The sequence below is a fragment of the Silene latifolia genome, chromosome Y (genome assembly GCF_048544455.1).
Source record: "Silene latifolia isolate original U9 population chromosome Y, ASM4854445v1, whole genome shotgun sequence".
Classification (NCBI taxonomy): domain Eukaryota; kingdom Viridiplantae; phylum Streptophyta; class Magnoliopsida; order Caryophyllales; family Caryophyllaceae; genus Silene; species Silene latifolia.
In genome coordinates, this window is record NC_133538.1 from 401,279,524 (window position 1) to 401,299,506 (window position 19,983).

The 19,983-nt window shown below is 35.9% G+C and overlaps 3 protein-coding genes across 3 annotated transcripts; 1 reads left to right on the forward strand and 2 right to left on the reverse strand.

The window, feature by feature from the left end:
- Positions 1-232: 232 nt before the first annotated feature.
- LOC141632194 (protein FAR1-RELATED SEQUENCE 5-like) lies at positions 233-4,159 on the reverse strand. Its single transcript, XM_074444760.1, has 4 exons — positions 4,126-4,159; positions 3,222-3,772; positions 1,520-2,672; positions 233-1,277 (listed from the first exon to the last, which is right to left on the reverse strand). The coding sequence occupies exons 1-4, from the start codon at positions 4,157-4,159 to the stop codon at positions 667-669; spliced, it is 2,349 nt and encodes a 782-aa protein (XP_074300861.1). The 3' UTR covers positions 233-666.
- A 7,611-nt stretch (positions 4,160-11,770) lies between these two features.
- Positions 11,771-12,871, reverse strand: LOC141626231 (mannan endo-1,4-beta-mannosidase 2-like). Its single transcript, XM_074440159.1, has 2 exons — positions 12,666-12,871; positions 11,771-12,327 (listed from the first exon to the last, which is right to left on the reverse strand). Exons 1-2 carry the CDS (start codon positions 12,857-12,859, stop codon positions 12,138-12,140), a joined length of 384 nt encoding a protein of 127 aa, XP_074296260.1. The 5' UTR covers positions 12,860-12,871; the 3' UTR covers positions 11,771-12,137.
- Positions 12,872-14,120: 1,249 nt separating this feature from the next.
- LOC141632195 (uncharacterized) lies at positions 14,121-14,753 on the forward strand. The gene has a single exon (XM_074444761.1). It carries the CDS (start codon positions 14,121-14,123, stop codon positions 14,751-14,753), a length of 633 nt encoding a protein of 210 aa, XP_074300862.1.
- Positions 14,754-19,983: the final 5,230 nt, after the last annotated feature.

The following is a 19,983-nucleotide window of genomic DNA, read 5'->3' on the forward strand; positions in this document are numbered from 1 at the left end:
AAATGCTTAAAATTTTTTAAACTGTAATTACCACATTAGTATAAAAATTAACTACTCCTTCATTATAAAATAGTTAACAATCAACTTAGCATAGTTGTAATTTATAAACTATATTTTCTGTTTTACATTTACACAGCTTGCAACCTGAAGTTACACTCTTCTCGCTTGAAGTTACAGATTATACGGTCTGAAGTTACAATCTTTCAACTTCAAGTTACTCACCTTTGAGATATTAAGCAACTATATTTCCGGTAATTTCATTCAACATTTTGTGTAACTTAAGTTGGACAATATGTAACTCCATCTTTAGTTACACAATTAAGTTAAAATGTTACACTTTTAAATGCTACTACTCAAACAATTACAAACTATATTTCAATAAAACTTCAGTGCCATTTCATCAATTCAGCTATGTAATGTCAAGTTGATGGTCATACTTAAACACAAGTTTTGAAAAAACCAAAACAACTAACTGTAATTTCATATCACAAAACATATAACTTCAGTCACAAAACATATAACTTCAGTCACACATTGTGTAACTACAGTTTATACTCTTAGCTTACAGTCATAAACCACCTTAATATAAAAATTTACTCCTCTCCATAATCCCAAAATAAACATTTCCACAACCTGGAGTAACCAAATAAAACTTGATTCAAACAACTACTCCGAGACATCTTCTTCCTCATTCTCACTCTCCTCTGAAGAATATTGAACTGATGTTGGTGGACTCTCTGCAAACGGATTTGGGCAATTCCTCTTGTCATGGTGTGCCATTTGCTTACAATTATTGCACATTCGTTTCGGTTTGGCATATTTGGCAGCAGCTGTGGTCCTCTTAGACAACAATCTTTTTCCCGTCCCCTTGTTTTTGGCCTGCTTAGGAGGCAATATTGTAATGGTTCCGCTGGCCTTACAACCTAGTAACTGTTCTATTTCTTGTTGCTTCGTCAATTCCTCCCCCGATGGTCTTATTTTTTCTCTAAACTCCCGAATTAAACTGGACAAGCTCTCTACATAACTCTTCTCCATATCCCTTAGTAATCCAACTGTTTCATATACTTCTGACCACAACCTTGTCATTTCAATTTGTTTCCCATCAATTATACTCTTCACGTCAGAGGTATCGCCGGCTGCATCCTTTGTCCATCTTCTAGCCACGTAACATTCCGGTATTTGTTTCAAACCATGACCTAAGTATATCGAAATTATGTGTCTACATAGGATTCCAGTACGTTCAAACATTGTACACGTGCATTTCGCCTCATTTGTTCCTGGTTTCCACACAAACCAAAAACAAAATTAAGTTAATAGAGTGTAGTCATCCATTTAAAAAAAAATTATACGTCTGACTGCATAGTAATTGAAGTGTAACTTCAGGAAATAAAAATAGTTTCTGCTCCACTACATAATCTTGATAAAGTTACAGAATATCCTGTTTAAATTACACAATCAGTAAATTAAAGTTACAAATTTCCAAACTAAAATTTCAAAAGTACAAAGTCAGCGCTAATACCTGGTTTGTACTGAATGTCATACACTCTTCCCGTCAAGCCATCTTTTAGGTTTGTCAGCTCTACACCATTCCGCTCCGTGAAACCCCTTACACTAAGTCCGCTCGTTGATAGATTTACCTCTTTTTGGAACACATCAAACACCACATGTGTGTACACTCTAGCCCCGTGACTCTCTATAGGAAGTTGAGTTAACAATTTTGGTGATGTATACCTATTCTCATTATCAAGCTTCTTCTGTGTATATCTTTGTTGGTCTATAGCACTTTCATATCTCATCCAAAACTCGACTAAAGTTCCAGAATTGTTCTCAAATCTCTTAAAAAAACTGTTTTCACTCTCCGATCTTTGTGTTGTCCTCATAACACTTCCCATTTTTAAGTCCCTACAATGGGCCATCACCCACTGCCTTCTTTTATTGTATACTTCCTCAAACCATTCACGTTCCTTACCAACTCCATGTTCCGTCATTATCTCACCCCAACGACTATCAAACTCATCCGCTTCAATATCTTCGTCCCACACAATGGCATTCAACTTCTTCACGAATTCCGGATAATCTTTCGCGTTGCTCCCGTATTTTATAGGAACTTTGTTCATGATGTGCCACATGCAGAAACGGTGTCTAGCCGTCTTGAATATTTGCCCAACAGAGCTTATAATTCCTGGGTCTTGGTCGGTTATAATATACTCTGGTTCCTTACCACCCATCGCATGCAAAAACCGGCTAAACACCCAATTAAAATACCCATCCTTCTCCCTAAAAATTAACGCACCACAAAAAGTAACCGATCGTTTATGGTTATCAACGCCGGTGAAAGGGGTAAATACCATGGAGTACTTGTTTGTTGAGTATGTGGGGTCGAAAGAGACAGCATCACCAAAGACCGAGTAGTTTCTTCGACCAACACCATCCACCCATATTGCCCTGATTAGGCTCCCATCAACATCCACCTCGTAATCAAAGTAAAAATCTTCCCGTGTTTCAGCCATGATCTTAAACCGGTCTATGAACAACTGACCGTCCCTTTCATTAATGTAGCACTTTACGTTTCTATGAAAATTCTTGAAGTCCGTAAGATTCGCTCCAATATTCTCGAACCCATTCACATGTTCCTTGCACATTTTGAATGTCTTTGTAGCACCTATCTTCAGCTGCATTTAAACACAATGTCAGTTCTTCTACTGTAATTGAAACCAAGAATAATGTAACTTTACTTCACATGAACTATAACTTTCAATTCAAATGTAATTTCACCTATATACAAACAATACAAAATATAATGCTGATAAAATTGTGTAATTTCAACTAACTTTTTACCAAAAACATAAAGTGTAACTTTAACCCTTAATACTGTAACTTCATTTCACAACCATTGTCATTTTACTTTGATTTCGAGTCAATTCTGTGACATGTCAGCTACAGTGTAATTTCACTCCACAATTACTTTCACTTTAAGTCAAACAAAGTGTAACTTTTCAAATAAAAGACAGTGTAACTTTATCACTGAACAATGTAATTTAACTAAATAACTACTGTAATTTTAGGTCAGAAATTGCTAAAAAATACTTATTTTATATCAAATTTTCACATAAAATTGAAATATAACTTTAACGATGTAAATTGTAATTTTACTCCGAAAATATGTAACTTTAACCACATAAAAAAACAATAATAAACAACATATAAATTACTGTACTAACCCTTGAATTAGAGACTATGAGCTCTTTGTGATACTTCTGTAGGCGCCTTGATAATTTCTGAAACTCCCTATCTTTAACTTCTACAATCTCGTGATTGTGGCCGGCATGAAATTGGTCAATTACTAGAACGCCTTTCTTCATCAATAATCTAACCCTCGCTTTACACCCAACCCTCCTTACTTTACTTTTCCTCCTTTGCTTATCTCCATCATTTTCAACCCCCTCCTGCGTGCTTTCACAGACTTCTAAATCTTTGCATTTGCTAACCTTCTTTGCATACGTAAATCCCTCCCGGTTACATACTAAAAGTTTCGATTTAATCGTTCCGTCACGCCACTTCTTCGTGGTGTATTTACGCACATCAAATCCACATGCTAAAGCGTACATCTTATAGAACTCGACAGCTTCTTCTATGCGTTCGAACTGCTGCCCAACATATGGCGTAAACTGGCTTTCAACTATCCTACAAAATTCATCCTCACCTACTCCTTGCAATGCCTGACAAAATTCCTCTTCCCCAACCGCTTCATCATCCCCACAACATTCTTCCACTGTAGAAAAAAAAATCCATAGCTTTTTATCATAAATAACACCTTAATATTAACAATCAAATTTTATTCAAACTTTAGTGCGCTAATATGTAATTCTAGAATACTAACTATGTAACTTCAACGAAATTTGTTTACCCACCAAAAAGGATTTTGTTATAGCTTAAACTCAATTTTTATAAACAGCCTGCACCAAAAACTCAGTATTTACAATAATTACGTCGCTATTCTTCCACAAATTTAAGAACTTAACAAGCAACTCATGAAACTTTCATCTTCTACCTATTCACCTTCTACAACTCCTCTTAAAAAATGACAACAAAAGAAAAAAAAAAGTTGAAGAACAATTTACTTACCATTGTTTACTTCCACAATCTGCATATCATTCATGTTTAATGTCGACATTGAAAAATATAGTGATGAGTAACAATAAACGTGTAAGAGTTTGATTTTTTGTTTCTTTAACAACCATGCAAAACAGTTTACAAAGGGGAAGATGAATCACCAAAAAAAAATATGGCAGTATGGAGAAGATGAATAAGAAAAAAATTTGAATAATGAAGGTGAATGTTTTACAGAGAATGTAGGCTTCAAAAGACGTGAACAAAACTATAATTATGATTGAGGTTTTGTTGGAAACCTAAAGACCTATTAATTACAAGTAATCACACGTTTATTTTTTTTTTCCCTAATTAATGACTAGCTTTTGTCCATCTAATCTCCACCATCCATTTCTTTTAATCCTATGGCTAATAATGGGACTTATGGACTCAACTAAAACTAAGGACTCATATGAACCTATCTCTATATATATATATATATATATATATATATATATATATATATATATATATATATATATATATAAGAGGCTTTTTTCAGGCAATTCTAGATACTCCAACTTTTTAAAATTACCTAATTAATTTTTATTTAAAATAATATTATGTATAATTATCCCAATATTTATGCAAATTCTATCTACATACGGTTTTATTAATTTTTATTTAAAATAATTTTATGTATAGTTAGTTATCCCCAATATTTGTGCAAATTCTATCTAATATTTGTGCAAATTCTATCTAATAGAGTTTTATAAGTTATCTACCAGTGGAAAATTATAAACTTATATGGCTATATATACCATCAAAAGATGAAATTCATATTTTCATAAACTTATTGTAATCTTGGAATAACCCTTCAAACAAGCTCCAACACTTTACAAAATTCCAATCTTATCTTTATTCATTCAGAAGACAATACTCAATCCAGGACGTGCCACATCATTAATTCATTTTTTTTTTTTGGAAAATTCATGTTATGGTGGAACCCGTTAGTGTGCAATGTATTATTTCTTCAGAATTCCGGCTATACAAACATGCGACAAATTCCGTCTTCGAACAAATACTATGAAATAATATTATGAAATAATTTTATACATTCCGAATAAATGAAATTAATGGCATATAAGCGGAATGAATTACAAATCGGAATAAATGAAACTAATTACAAATAAATGAATTACATTATCTAAAAATAATAATAATAATAATAATAATAATAATAAAATTACATAATTACGAGAAGGAATTACATTTATTTACGGGATTGAATTGTTAATTGCTAATTGTTCATGTTAATATTTGTTAATTCAGTTTGTTAATGTTAACATTATCTATTACACATTAATCATGTACATCACGGAATGTCATCTATTGCCCAATTATTATAATAGAAATGCAAATTTAAATATTCATCAAAAAAATATTCATATCGATCTAATACATACCCGTGCAATTTTGCACGGGTTTAAAACTAGTTGGAATTCAATTTCAGTCCAATGTCGGCCAATATATAATCATAATTACAAGGAATATAGTAAGGTATATAAGAATATAAATTCCACAAGCTTGCTTTTTTGAATTTTGACCCTTCAAATTGAAAGGGTCAAAATAATTAATACTCTAAGAAGATGAATAAAGTTATCAAACCCTAATTGCACGCAATTTGAACAGTGAGGATGACGGAGTTACTGTGGTGGTGTAACAATATTTTTCATTTTTATTGATTTTGTTTTGTTATAAAAATATTTCATTTTTCAACCTACAATTTTATACGGGAAGAGCACAAATTCTCAGGAAAGATGGTCTCTCATTAATCTCAATAAAAGACCTCTCTCATAAAAGAAATTATCATTTATTATCATTTTTTTTTAGATTTTTCCTTGAACACAATTAGTATAATATTTTATTGTATTTTTCCATTTATCTAAAAAATAGAACTACATTATTAGATGAAACTCTTCCCGTTAATTTGACATTTCTACAGTTCTACCGTTCTAATGCTCCTTAATTAACCAAAAAGTCCAAAGAAATTGGTAAACAGCTACGAGTTTTGAGGGGTTTGTACATTTATTAATTTGATATGAAGATAAACAATGGGGATAAACAACATAGTAAGGTAAACGACTTGCAGTTTTGAGGAGTTTACATTGTATAATAAGGTGATGACAATCGTTAAGCTAAGTATTTGGGTGATAAGCAAAGTTTTCAATGAAAGTTTCATTTACTATAACTATATGGTGTTTTACGTACGGATAACTAACTTAATTTACAAATTACTAAATTATATTCCATTAAAAAATTTATCTAAAAATTTGAAAAGTGAAAATTTAAAGGATAAAACTTTAAAATAATTTGTAATTATCCTCTTATTCTAACAAATTGTAATTTCTATTCCTAGAATCCTTACATAAACGTACTTTTTAATCTTATATAAAATTAATAAGATAAATTTTTGAAAAGAAAGAAACTGAGTCCGTTTTTTAAATAATGCTCAAAAATAAAATATTTGTCGTTTTGGGTCGGTTTTGAAAATATTTATCAAAATGGTGTCCACGTAGATTCGGGTTTTCCAAACCTAAAACACGGGATAAACATGCCACTACTAATGGCGTGTTTAATGGGAGTTACACTGACAGAAAGTGCAGCAAAACAGACACGCCATTCGGATCGGCGTGTCTAATGTAACACAAAAGCCATTGCAAATGGGGTGTATTTGGTATTTAGATGCATGAATAAATCAGTGTCTCACTTCTCTTCATCTTCTACTACCGTCTCAGATTGGATCTTACCCATCAAAAACCACTCCCCCCCCCCCCTTGAATTTCTCTATTATGTTGTTGTCATTTGTAAGCTTGAAGTGATGATTAAGACGTTGAGGGCCAATTCTACCTTCGATCACCCACCGTCACTGCAATCGAGCCACCATGGCCCCTCCCCTTAATCAACCACAAGCAAAACCACCAGCCGATCTCCTCTTGCCAATATTCGGATCCCGAAACTCGATATCAGGCACCAACGACATCAATCACCATTTCGAATCGCCATCATCTTGGTCTGGTGGCGGATTTATGAAAAGGTAAGGTGTTTTGATTTGTTATGGAAGTTAACAGTAGATGGAGGTATGAAGTGGAGGATGATGGTTGCCATGGTACTTTGATTTGTGGTGATGGTACTTTTATTTGGTCAAGTAGTTTGAGGTTGAGAGGATGAATTGAAGAGAATGGTTGATTTTTACACTTTGACTTGGTTTTTTTAAAGAGTTGCAGGCTTTACAGTATCCTTTAAGAGCAAAGCTTTGCTTTTCATTGCAATTGAACAAACACGCCAATGGCATTGGCGTGTTTACTAGATAAAACTCGTCATTCGTAGTGGCGTGTCTTGTCTTGTTATTTTATTTAAGACGGATTTTCTTACTAACTTATAACACGCCATTGCCAATGGCGTGTTTACGCTGTATTTTAGGTTTTGAAAACTCGAACCTACATGGACACCATTTTGGCAAATATTTTCAAAACCGACCCAAAATGACAAATATTTTATTTTTGAGCATTGTTTTAAAAACGGATTCAAAGAAACTTTATTGAAAGGTGTTCAAATTAATAAGATAGGAAGATTTATACGGAGTATCTTATTTGAGTAATTGAAATACAACTTTTACGTATAATTCAAAATGATATTAAAAGGTCTAAACAATTAGAGGAAGGACAAATTTGAAACCCGTGCAACGCACGGGCACAAAATCTAGTAAACAATAAGAGGTACTACCTCAGATGTATAGTCTATGAACATTGTTGGTGCTTCATTTTCCATAGTTTTTACTCGTTTATTGCGTATTTTCGTCATCGCTATTGATGGGCGATCAAGCAATTAGATCAAATCGCATGCATGTTTGACCAACCCTGGTGTACTCATTCCTAAGGTAGCTTTTTAGGGATCGTTACCATTTAAAGCATTTTCAACAGTGAGGTACAATACTATTAGCTAAACTTTTCACATCAAATTTATAAACAACGGATTAACTTTCTTCTCTACAAAACTACTAATTTAACTTTCTACATTAGCTTTTTAAGCCACCATGAGAAAGATCACGTAATTTAATTGATCGACAAATTAATTAATTAGATAATAAGTACTCCTATATAGTTTGCGCAATTTTATTATCTAATAATTAGCTAACAAACAACCCACTACTTTTTTTTTTTTTTTGGCAACAGTAAAGAAAGTGTTTTACATTGTGGTGGTACGGCTCACTAAACCATACCTATAAACAACAGCATAAAATACTACTAATAACATAATCTAAAACAACAAAGTAAATGCATCGGCTGTCAATATTGTGTTGGTGGCGTACGACGGTAGTCAGGCCACAGACTTGGACTTCAAAACCATCCATTACAATCTTCGATAGACGAGCAACGCTGGCCAAAGGAAGACATCCATCTTTGCTTGTCTTGATTGATGAAGCTTCGAAAAAATACCTACAACAAGCTAAGACCCAATGAAGAGTCTCGGAGATTCATCTCCTTGGCTGTGATATACTTCCTCAGTAGACCAAAGAGCCCCCATAATCTCGTCTTTACTCGTCTTAAACGATACAGCTTCAGAGAAATACCTACAACAAGACCCAAAAAAGCGTCTCGGAGATTCATCTCCTTGGCTGTGATACACGTCTTCAGGAAACCAACGAACCCCTTGACCCAACGAGGGAGAACAAAGTGCACTTATGCCCCAAGGACGTAGAAAGAAAAGGGGGAAAACATACCAAGAAAATCTGTCTCTAAAGGAGAATAAACTCCTACACTTTGGAACACCACCCCCGCTGACTAGAAACTCGTGACTAAGACAAACGAGTAAATAGGTGGGAAATAACTGAGAAACCCACTTGAACTTTACCCTTACCAAAACCCTCTCGGGAAACCGCAGAGAGCTAGGCTCAACACAAACCCGATGCAAAGTACCAGACAGCCTAATTAACCCGTGGATAAGGGGACAGGACACCCCAAACCACAAGGAGTTTATTATTTGGAAAAATAGAAAAAAACGATAAAAAAAGACTTAGACATCAGCTTGATGTGGATTCTACCACATCCGATCCGAACCAACAACACAGCCAAGAAAACCCGACATCACCATACCACACACATCTCAAGACTAAAAACCCCAACCATGACCTCAGACAAAAAGAAAGTGAGACGGAACCAACGGACCCACCAAAACCAAGACCGATTAATCAGAACGAGCTGACACAACGACACCAACGACAACACCCGACACCAAACCAAAAACTCCCCAGGACCATCGGCCCTACATACAACTAGATCAACCAATCAGAACACACATAAAACCACAAAAAAAATGACCCATAAAAGGGACCACAAGGCGGGGAGAGGGGCGACGGAAGGGAGACCCCAACACAGCCCACAACACGACAACAGAGACCACAAAACCAAACGAGATGAGTTAACTCATCGACACCAAGACGGCATAAAAGAAAGGATGATTTCTACCAAGGGTGGGGGAGGGGCGGAGGGAAGGGGAGACAACCATGGGTTGCATGCAGGGCTTTTGATGACAGGACAGAGAATCGAAGGACCGGAAAAGGCAGGAGATCAAACCAGGAAAGCAGCCGTTAAAACCATCGAACGGTCAGCGCAGCAACCGAACGCCGTCAAGGGGACAAGAGGCCAAATCATAGCGGAAGGGAGTGAACCAGGACTGAGATGCGATAAATCGCCGGAGATAGGTCTTAGAATGACCCCATCTCCGGCGATTGGGTAGGGGAGGCGGGGAAGGCGGTGTGTGATCAAAGGAGGCGGTGGAACAGGCGAGGGTTCTGTTTTAGGGTTTTTTGGGGAACTTAGAGAGAGAAACTTTTTTTAGTCAGAGAAACTTGTTAGATGGCCGACAGTGTAACAATACCTTTTTTAACCCACTACTTTGAAAGGCTCAAGAACAACCCAAAAATCTATGTATAGTAAGAGAATTATTTTCTTTACAAGAGCTCGAGCAGTGGTGGAGCTAGACACACACACCGGCGGTTGGCAGTATTCGAAATTTTTCGAGGATGCTTTATATTATTACAATTTCAAAAAAAAAAAAAATAGATGACACTTCTACCCTTATAATTTTTGCGCCAAAACAAAGTTTACATTTTTTTAATTTTATTTTTTTTATATTTTTAATTAGGGTGATACTGAAACTGAGTACCAGAGGCGTATCCACGGGAGTGCAGTGGGTGCGTCTGCATCCCCCATTATTTTAGATACATATACATATTAGTTTCAGATAATGTCATGTTAATTGTTGTGTCTCAGTGGTTGAGAACCTGCTTTCTTACCCAAAAGGTCGGGTATTTGACCCCCTTTAAACGCCAATTCAACAAATATTTTTATTTTTAAACCATATCAATATAAATGCATTAAGTACAGTACAAGTCATGAAGTCAATATGCATTAATTTGTTGCACACTTGTACTCCGTGATTTTCTTCGTTGACTGCTAATTTGCTATGGTCATAAATATTGTGGAGTTGTACAAATTAATGAAATAATTTGTTTATTATGACATAGCATAATTAAATGTATCGGATGCGAAATGAAAATTCATAGATTGTGCTCGTTAATAATAAAAGGGTCTAATAAAATACTCCCTTATCTATAATAGAGATATAAAATATCATCTCGTCAATATAATAGTACTCCCTCCAGTTTTTTATATATGACGTTTTGCGTTTACGAGGTAAGCCTTTGACTTTAATATTTACAAAAATATATTTGTTCAAAAAATATAAAAATGACACTATTAAATTCCTTACGAAAAACTCTTTCATATGAGTATACATATCATAATATTTAGTCTTATATTTTAAGAGATATTGAAGAGAGAAGGGAGTGTCTCGAAATGTGAGAAAGTCATATATAAAAAAATAGAGGGAGTATTTGTTTTTAAGCAAAATAGGGGCGGATCATTTTATTCCAAGTCAATCCGCTAGCTTCGAAGTCGCTAAAGAGAAATATCATTGATATATTATTGCATTCAATATTAGTATAAGCACAACTCTACACTATAATATGATTCGATTTCAAATTTTTCAGATCCGTCCTATAAAATATGACTCTTCTGTCAATAGTGAAAGTTAGTTTTAGTCTTAAGAAAATTTATATGTACACTCTTTCTCGTTATCGGAATCTAAAGGCCGCTACTAACTCGATGTTTTATATTTGTTGAATTTTTGCATCCCCTGTCTACGGTTTCTAGATACGCCACTGCTGAGTACCATCCGGTGGTGCTCTATCATCAGTTAATAATGTCATTCAGCAGTGAATAGAATTGGTACAAATCCAAATCTATTTGACTTTGATGACCTCAGTAAACTCATAATCAAAGACTTTGTATTTGAGATTTAAATATATGGAGAACAGATATATAACAAAACATGCTGTGTTGCAGTAGAAGTCTTATACATACTATATTGATCTTACATGAACCAACATCCTAAATTACTAGTACTTGATGGAGAACAGATATATAACAAAACATGCTGTGTTGCTGTATAAGTCTTATACATACTATATTGATCCTTCATGAACCAACATTCTAAATTTTTTTTTTTGCCTAAATTACTAGTACTTGATATAGGGCATGTAATATATCCAAAATTTCTAATCTAATCAACGTGGACCAAACCACATTTCACAAACAAAACTCGCCTACTTATCTTCCTTCTGAATGCTCAAATTATTACCACAGGAACACACAAAAGGCGCAGACACAAAAAGGAAATGGTAGAAGTCCGAAACTCTCACTTAATTTGTAGACACAAGTCTCTGAAACTACCCTGCAAATTAGAATGATGTCCTTGCAGACTTGCAGTCAAGCCAACCTACAAGACTGCCCGACTATGGACTCGAAAGTGGATGGCCTTTCCCAAGGAACCATTCCGAAATCATCATGATACTCCTCCATTCCTTTCACAAAAAACTGCCAAATAAAAGAACCAGCTCCAGCCTTGTTCCTTTTCGCAGACTTTTATATGATGTCAAACACAAGTTTATTAAGCTTGTCACGATGTGAAGGGTCAAAGTCCTTGTTCCCGCTTAACAGTCCGAATTCTGTGAGAACGACGGGTTTTTTTAGTCGTTTATCACCGTCTTCAATGTGTGTTAACAACCACTTCTTCACAAATTCCAATTTGTCTTCAAGGTTTTCAGAAGCGAGCCTGAAAATCGGTGTAGTTATGAGCTCATTTACAACCAGGTTCTCAGTGAAGAAGTGAAATCCCAATATCAAGAACTATATATGAAATAACACAAAGAGATAAATAACGAATTAAAACTTTAATACTTATGATTTTGGGCCAGAATCCGGGTTTTAGTAGTGTTAGACAAAACAGCAATTAAAAGAGGCCAATTCGCAACATTTCGCTAAAAGGTAGTGTTTTGTAAAATGATTTATTTTCAGGGGAGTGGTAGGCATTAGATCCAATTACGAATGGTGCAAAAGTAATGATAAATTGAGCGTTATAAGTTATACATAGACCCGACAGAATTTGCTCACCACTGATCAGCGTACACATGAATTGAAGCGAAATCAATTGAAGGTAAGTCATTGTCGCGGATAAAGTCGGATCCAGTTGCCCCTGTCCATTCAGAAGGATTCAGAGCTGATTTTGAAATCTTTGAATCATAAAAGCCTTCTAGGCCTATGGTTACCAAATGCTTTTCATCAATTGCTTTGATAAACTTCGACATTTCCTTGATCCATTCCTGCAATTTAAAAGTTAAATTGCTAATTGCTTCAAAGAGGCCAAAAAATAAAAGAAATTGAATTATATTTCAGTAGTCATCTTACGCAATGTGTTATGTGCATAACAGATTAATAACAGAATTAGGCGGGAACAGCTGGAATTAGTTAAATGACAGCTGGAGTTTGTTAGGAGTTTGTTAGGATAGTTGGAGGGAGAGTCATTCCTTAGTATAAATAAGGCATATCAGTCATTCATTTGAGGCATCAATTGTAATATTCATTCTTACATTTCTCTCTTCCAATTCTCCAATCTTGTAACAATTATTCATTCAATAATAACAAACTTTTGGCTCGATTGTTTTCTATCAATTAGCAATCCTGCAATTGTTTCTTGGATTTCTTCGATTAATTCCTAGAAGTCTATTCCAAGTGGTATCGAGATTCGCTCTGGCAATCTCCCGAATCATTCTCGAAATATCCCAATATCTTTTACAAAAACTCCATTAAAATAGTCAGTGCAACAATGGCGGCAAAAGCTCACCACCATGGATGAATTCCGAGAAAAGTTTGAAGGAATCGTGGTGAGTTCTTAGCGAGCAAAGAGACAACAGAATGAGTTCAGGGAGGAAATGCGTGCTCAAAGGGAAACAATGTTGAGGATTACGAACCAATTTCAGGAAATGGGTACCAAGGTTATCACTTTGGAAAAGAATGTATCCAACAATGGTGGAAATCTTAACCATAACAATGGAGGGCAATTTAACTCAAATTTTGCAAGGTTTTCGAAGATTGAGTTTCCAAGGTTTAATGGTGAGGATGTCCAAGGGTGGGTTTATAGATGTGAGCAGTTCTTTGAAGTGGATGCTACAAATGACAACTTGAAAGTGAAGTTGGTGTCCATACATTTGGAGGGAAAAGCCCTATTGTGGCATCAAGTTTTAATGAAGACGAGTCCACATGGTGTATGGCCTGTTTGGGAGGTGTACAAGGCTGCAATTCTAGCAAGATTTGGGAATCAGCCATATGATGATCCTATTTCAGAATTGATGAATCTGAAGCATTCTGGAACAGTGGAGGCCTATCAGGAGAAATTTGATGCTTTGTTGATCAGGACTGATTTGTCAGAAAAACAAGCTATTAGTTGTTTCTTGAGTGGATTACAATCTGACATCCAAAGCTTTAATTGATGCTTATACCTTGGCTAGATTACAAGAAAACACCTTATCTTGCATTAATAAGAGAAATAGACCTCTTTTAGATAAACCTATGAACAAACCCTCTTCATTATACCAGCCACAATCAAATAACATCTCAAAACCAGCAGTAAACAATTCTAAATTCAAAACAACCAGACAAAAATTAACCCCTGAGTTTATTGCCGAAAGAAGGGCCAAAAATCTGTGTTTCTTTTGCCCTGATAAATTTGTTGCTGGTCATAAATGTACTGCTCAGTTGCATAGTATTGAGGTTATTACTATTGTTGAGGATGTGTTGGGAAATTCTGAAAATTCAGAAACTTGGCAGCAGGAAGATAGTAGTGATGAGTTGCCCCCCCTAATTTCCTTAAATGCAATAACTGGCAATGATGCGTATCAAATAATGAGGGTTACAGGAAAAGTTCGTGGAAATTCTTTACATATACTCATAGATTCAGGGAGTACCCATAACTTTCTGGATGAGAACACAGCTAGAAAATTAGGGTGTAAAATTACACCAAGTTATCCTGTGGCTGTCTCTGTGGCTAATGGTGAAAGCCTTTACATCAAATCTGTGGTTAAGAAATTCAGTTGGCAATTGCAAGGAGAAACATTCCAAACTGACATCATGTTAGTACCATTGGGTACCTGTGACATGGTCCTTGGAGTGCAGTGGCTCTCCTCCTTGGGTCCTGTGCTGTGAGATTTCAAGCAGCTTAGGATGCAGTTTGAATACAGGGGAAAGAAGCATGTGCTGAGGGGAGGAAAAGTGGGTACAATGGGCTGGGTAGATGACAAGCAATTGCAGTCACTCATTGTCAAGGAAACAAATCCACAATTATTTGCCTTGTCTATCCAATCAATAGAGGAACCTCTTCCCTCTGCAGGTAATTCAATACCACCTGCAATACAAGATATTTTAGATGAATTTGATGATATTTTTAAGACCCCAACCGAATCGCTCCCCACGAACTCATGATCACCATATCCACCTTAAAGAGGGAACTACTCCCATTAATGTGAGACCATATAGATATCCAGTTGTTCAAAAAGATGCTATTGAGAGCATTGTGAAGGAAATGTTAATTTCTGGAGTAATTAGACCAAGCCAAAGCCCTTACTCATCCCCTATTGTACTAGTCAAGAAAAAAGATGGTACTTGGAGACTTTGTATAGACTATAGGGAGCTCAATAAATGCACTGTCAAAGATAAGTTTCCCATTCCTGTTATAGAAGAACTGTTGGATGAGCTACATGAAGCTGTAATGTTTTCTAAAATTGATCTTAGGTCTGGGTATTGGCAAATCAGAATGAACCCAGATGATATTCCCAAAACTGCCTTTAGGACACATGAGGGTCACTATGAATTCTTGGTCATGCCATTTGGGTTAACTAATACCCCCTCCACCTTTCAACACCTTATGAATACTATTTTCAGACCCCATTTGAGGAAGTGTGTCCTAGTATTTTTTGATGACATATTGATATATAGTAAAAGTTTGGAGGAACATACTCAGCATGTGAGGCTAGTGTTGGATATTTTGAGGCAACATACACTCTTTGCTAAAATGTCTAAGTGTGTGTTTGGGACACTGGAAGTGGAGTACTTGGGTCATGTCATATCTGCTCGGGGAGTGGAAACTGATCCTGCTAAAATCAAAGCCATGGTGGATTGGCCAGAGCCTAGGAATGTCAAGGAGTTAAGGGGTTTCTTAGGCCTCACTGGATATTACAGGAAGTTCATTCAGGGGTATGGCATTATCAGTAAACCCTTGACCAATTTACTGAAGAAAAATGGGTACAAATGGGATGCTGCAGCCACTACAGCATTTCAGACATTGAAGGGAGCAATGATTAAAGCACCAGTATTGGCTCTTCCCAATTTTACAATGGACTTTGTGGTAGAGACAGATGCTTGTGACAAGGGTATGGGTGCTGTGCTTACTCAAAATGGCCACCCTATTGCCTACATTAGCAAGGCTTTTTGCCTAAAAACACAAACTAGTTCTACTTATGAGAAGGAGTTGATGGCTGTCATATTTGCCATTGAGAAATGGAGACCTTATCTCAGTGGTAGACACTTTAAGATTAAAATTGATCATTTTAGTCTTAAGTATCTGCTGGAGCAGAAAATAACCACAGCATTCCAAAGTAAATGTTTGCCTAAGTTGTTGGGTTTGGATTATGAGATTGTGTATAGGAAGGGCAAAGAAAATGGAGCTGTTGATGCACTTTCTCGAGTCAATTGCAAGGAACTAATGTCCCTGATTTTATCACAAATTAATACTGATCTCCAGCAGCAAATTCACAACAGTTGGCAGAATGATGTGCATTTACAGTCCCTGATTCAGGAATTACAAAATGGTCACCTTAAAGCGCATTACTCATGGTCTCAGGGGGAGTTAAGGAGGAAGGGAAAGTTAGTAGTAGGAGACAATGAGGAGTTGAAGCAAAAAATCATCTCCCTATTACATGATGCACCAGTAGGGGGACATTCAGGGGTTCAAGCTACTGAGAAAAGAATTACAGCATTGTTTTATTGGAAGAAGATCAAAAAAGATGTGAGGAATTACATCAGGAAATGTAATATTTGTCAGCAGTGCAAGGCTATTCTTGACAAACCAGCAGGTCTGCTACAGCCACTCCCTATTCCACAGGCTATCTGGACTGATATTTCGATGGATTTTATAGAAGGATTACCTAAGTCACAGGGAAAAGATGTTATACTGGTAGTAGTAGATAGGCTTAGCAAATATGCACATTTTGTGTTATTAAGCCATCCCTTTACTGCAGTATCAGTGGCTCAGGTCTTTTTGGATCAGATTTTCAGGTTACATGGCATGCCCAAATCAATTATATCTGACAGAGATAAGGTATTCACAAGCACTTTCTGGAAGGAACTCTTTAGACTACAACAATTGGATCTTCTAATGTCTTCTAGTTATCATCCTCAGACGGATGGACAAACTGAGGTGGTCAACAAGTGCCTTGAAACATATTTGAGGTGTATGACAGGGGAGAAACCAAAGGACTGGGCACAGTGGATTCCATTGGCTGAATGGTGGTACAATACCACTTATCATTCATCAGCTCATACTACTCCTTTTGAGATTGTATATGGTCAATCTCCAAGTCTCCATTTACCATATGTCATGGGGGATAGTGCTGTAGAATTAATTGATAGGAGTTTGACAGCAAGAGAAGAATGCTTAAAAATGCTCAAATTTCATCTTAAGAGGGCTCAGAATCGAATGAAGAGTCAGGCAGATAAGGGAAGGAAAGATAAGGAATTTTTGGTGGGAGACTTTGTGTACATCAAATTACAACCTTATAGACAAAGATCATTGGCTTCTAGATCTTCTGCTAAGATATCTCCTCGATATTTTGGTCCATTTCCTATCATTGCCAGAGTTGGAGCTGTTGCATACAAACTACAATTACCTGCTGAAGCAAAAATACATCCTGTGTTTCATATCTCTGTGTTAAAAAAACATGAAGGACCCTTGCCAGCAATTTGTTCTAATTCCAGATATTGATGAGCAACAACAATTAAGAGCAGAACCTGTGGCTGTCTTAAGCAGGAAGATGGTTAAGAAAAGGAATCAGGCAGAGGTTTATGTTCTAATCCAATGGTCAAATGGGGATGTGTCTGATGCTACATGAGAACCTTATGATGATATTGCAAAAAGGTTTCCTGAGTTTAATCTTGATGCAGCTTGAGGACAAGCTGAAATTCAAGGGAGGTGGATTGTTATGTGCATAACAGATTAATAACAGAATTAGGCGGGAACAGCTGGAATTAGTTAAATGACAGCTGGAGTTTGTTAGGAGTTTGTTAGGATAGTTGGAGGGAGAGTCATTCCTTAGTATAAATAAGGCATATCAGTCATTCATTTGAGGCATCAATTGTAATATTCATTCTTACATTTCTCTCTTCCAATTCTCCAATCTTGTAACAATTATTCATTCAATAATAACAAACTTTTGGCTCGATTGTTTTCTATCAATTAGCAATCCTGCAATTGTTTCTTGGATTTCTTCGATTAATTCCTAGAAGTCTATTCCACAATGATGCAAGTTAGACTTGGATTGTTTTTGATCGTTTACAGAGGTGATTTCGCGTTCAAGGATTGTGACTGAATAAAACAATATAGTTCAATAAGGTGGTTATGCCTCTTGTGCATTCCAGTGTTAAAAAATCACTCAATGCAATTTTTACACATTTTCTATTATGGGCAGTTTTAGCACAGGGGTAAGGCTGCGAAAAGAATTTTGCATTTTAAGCATTATTACTTTGCATATATTTAATTTCTGAACACTGCAACAGAATATGTTTAGCAGAAAATTCAATATTGTAGAGATTTAAGAAACTCACTTGTAGAGTGTCACCTAAAGGGTTAGACATGTAACGTGGTTCATTAATCAACTCCCAAGCAAGTATAATTGGATCATCCCGGTACTTGATTCCAGTGATGGTATTCTTCCTTGTAAGCACCGTCTAAACAGATTAAAAAAGAAAAATTAAGGTTACTGGATAAAACTCAAAAGGTTTGTACAATGCAATTATTTCAGTTGCATGACCATAGTTGGTAAGTGTAAGTATTTAACACAGTAATCTGTTTTCTAATCTTTCCGAATCACTATATCTGAAACAAACAATGAATGACAAAAGGAATGGAGTTTGCGCCATTGATAAAGTTATATGTAAAGCATCTTAAAAGAAAATTTATTCTACTTTCTCAGAGGTTCCTCTTTGGCTCGTTGTGTCGATTGGTCAGCTTGATTTGAAGGTTCCATAATGGTTCATATCTTGTCCCCATTAAGACGCGTCATTGTAGTTGGCTTTGGTAGCAGACACGAATAACGTGTAAATTCATAATTACAGACAAGGCATCAACAAAGATGCTATCTAGGACGCCTTGATAGAATCTCAGCGAGGCATAAAAAAAAAAATAGTATCTGGTGATGTTGCTTCTACTCGCATGTGAAGCGATGTCAGGGTGTTGGATACGGCTAGTTTTGTAAAAGAGTTTCATGTTCGGTCTAAAGTGATGTGTCATGTCTTGTCAGAATGTTGGGAGTGTTGGACACACGAAGCCCAGACAAAGCGAACTATCAAAATAATCAGTCTAAGGAGAATTATAAAGCAAATAACTCCTGTGCTCAAGGACCAAGAATTAGGATAGATCATCAAAGTCAAGCTAGAAAGGTACCGTGATATAATTCTTGAAATAGGTTTGGATGGATGGATCAAAGAAGAAAGAATCATTCGATGAGTTTATTCCAACGCCTTCTTCCCATGCCCATTTCACTTATTGTGCTTTCCCACCATGCGCTTGCAAATTGTTCACTAAACTTAAGATCAACCTCACTCCATTTCTTCTCGCTTCTGCTATTACGTAATCCAATGCCTGCAAATGCACAACAATCAGTAGCAACTAGCACTAACCATTAGCCCACTAGGTTAAAATGCTGATGCAATTTGAGTACATATAATTGTGTTTTATGATAACCGGAAAGTTTCATACATAATGCATTATCTTTTCTTATCTTTGTGATACTGATGAGTGACAATAAAGCAGCCAACAAAGAACCAATGATCATCATGATTATATTCAGACCAAATAATCGTTGCAAGTCATAATTATGTCAACACCAAATTAACTTTTGGGAAAATTCTGGAGTGATCAGAAGCAAATGATTAAATCAACTCTTCTTTGGCTCTTTGCACAACAACTTATTAATTACCTAATAAGACCATTACGGTCCACACAGGCAATGATTAACTACCACAATTCACGATTGTGATTAACATACTACATTACTCTTTTCATCTTATCATAACAAGCTTTAAAATGTTGATAACAATCATATACTCCAACATTATTTAATAAGACAAGATCAAGATTCATTCATTCCTCACTTTTTAAAAC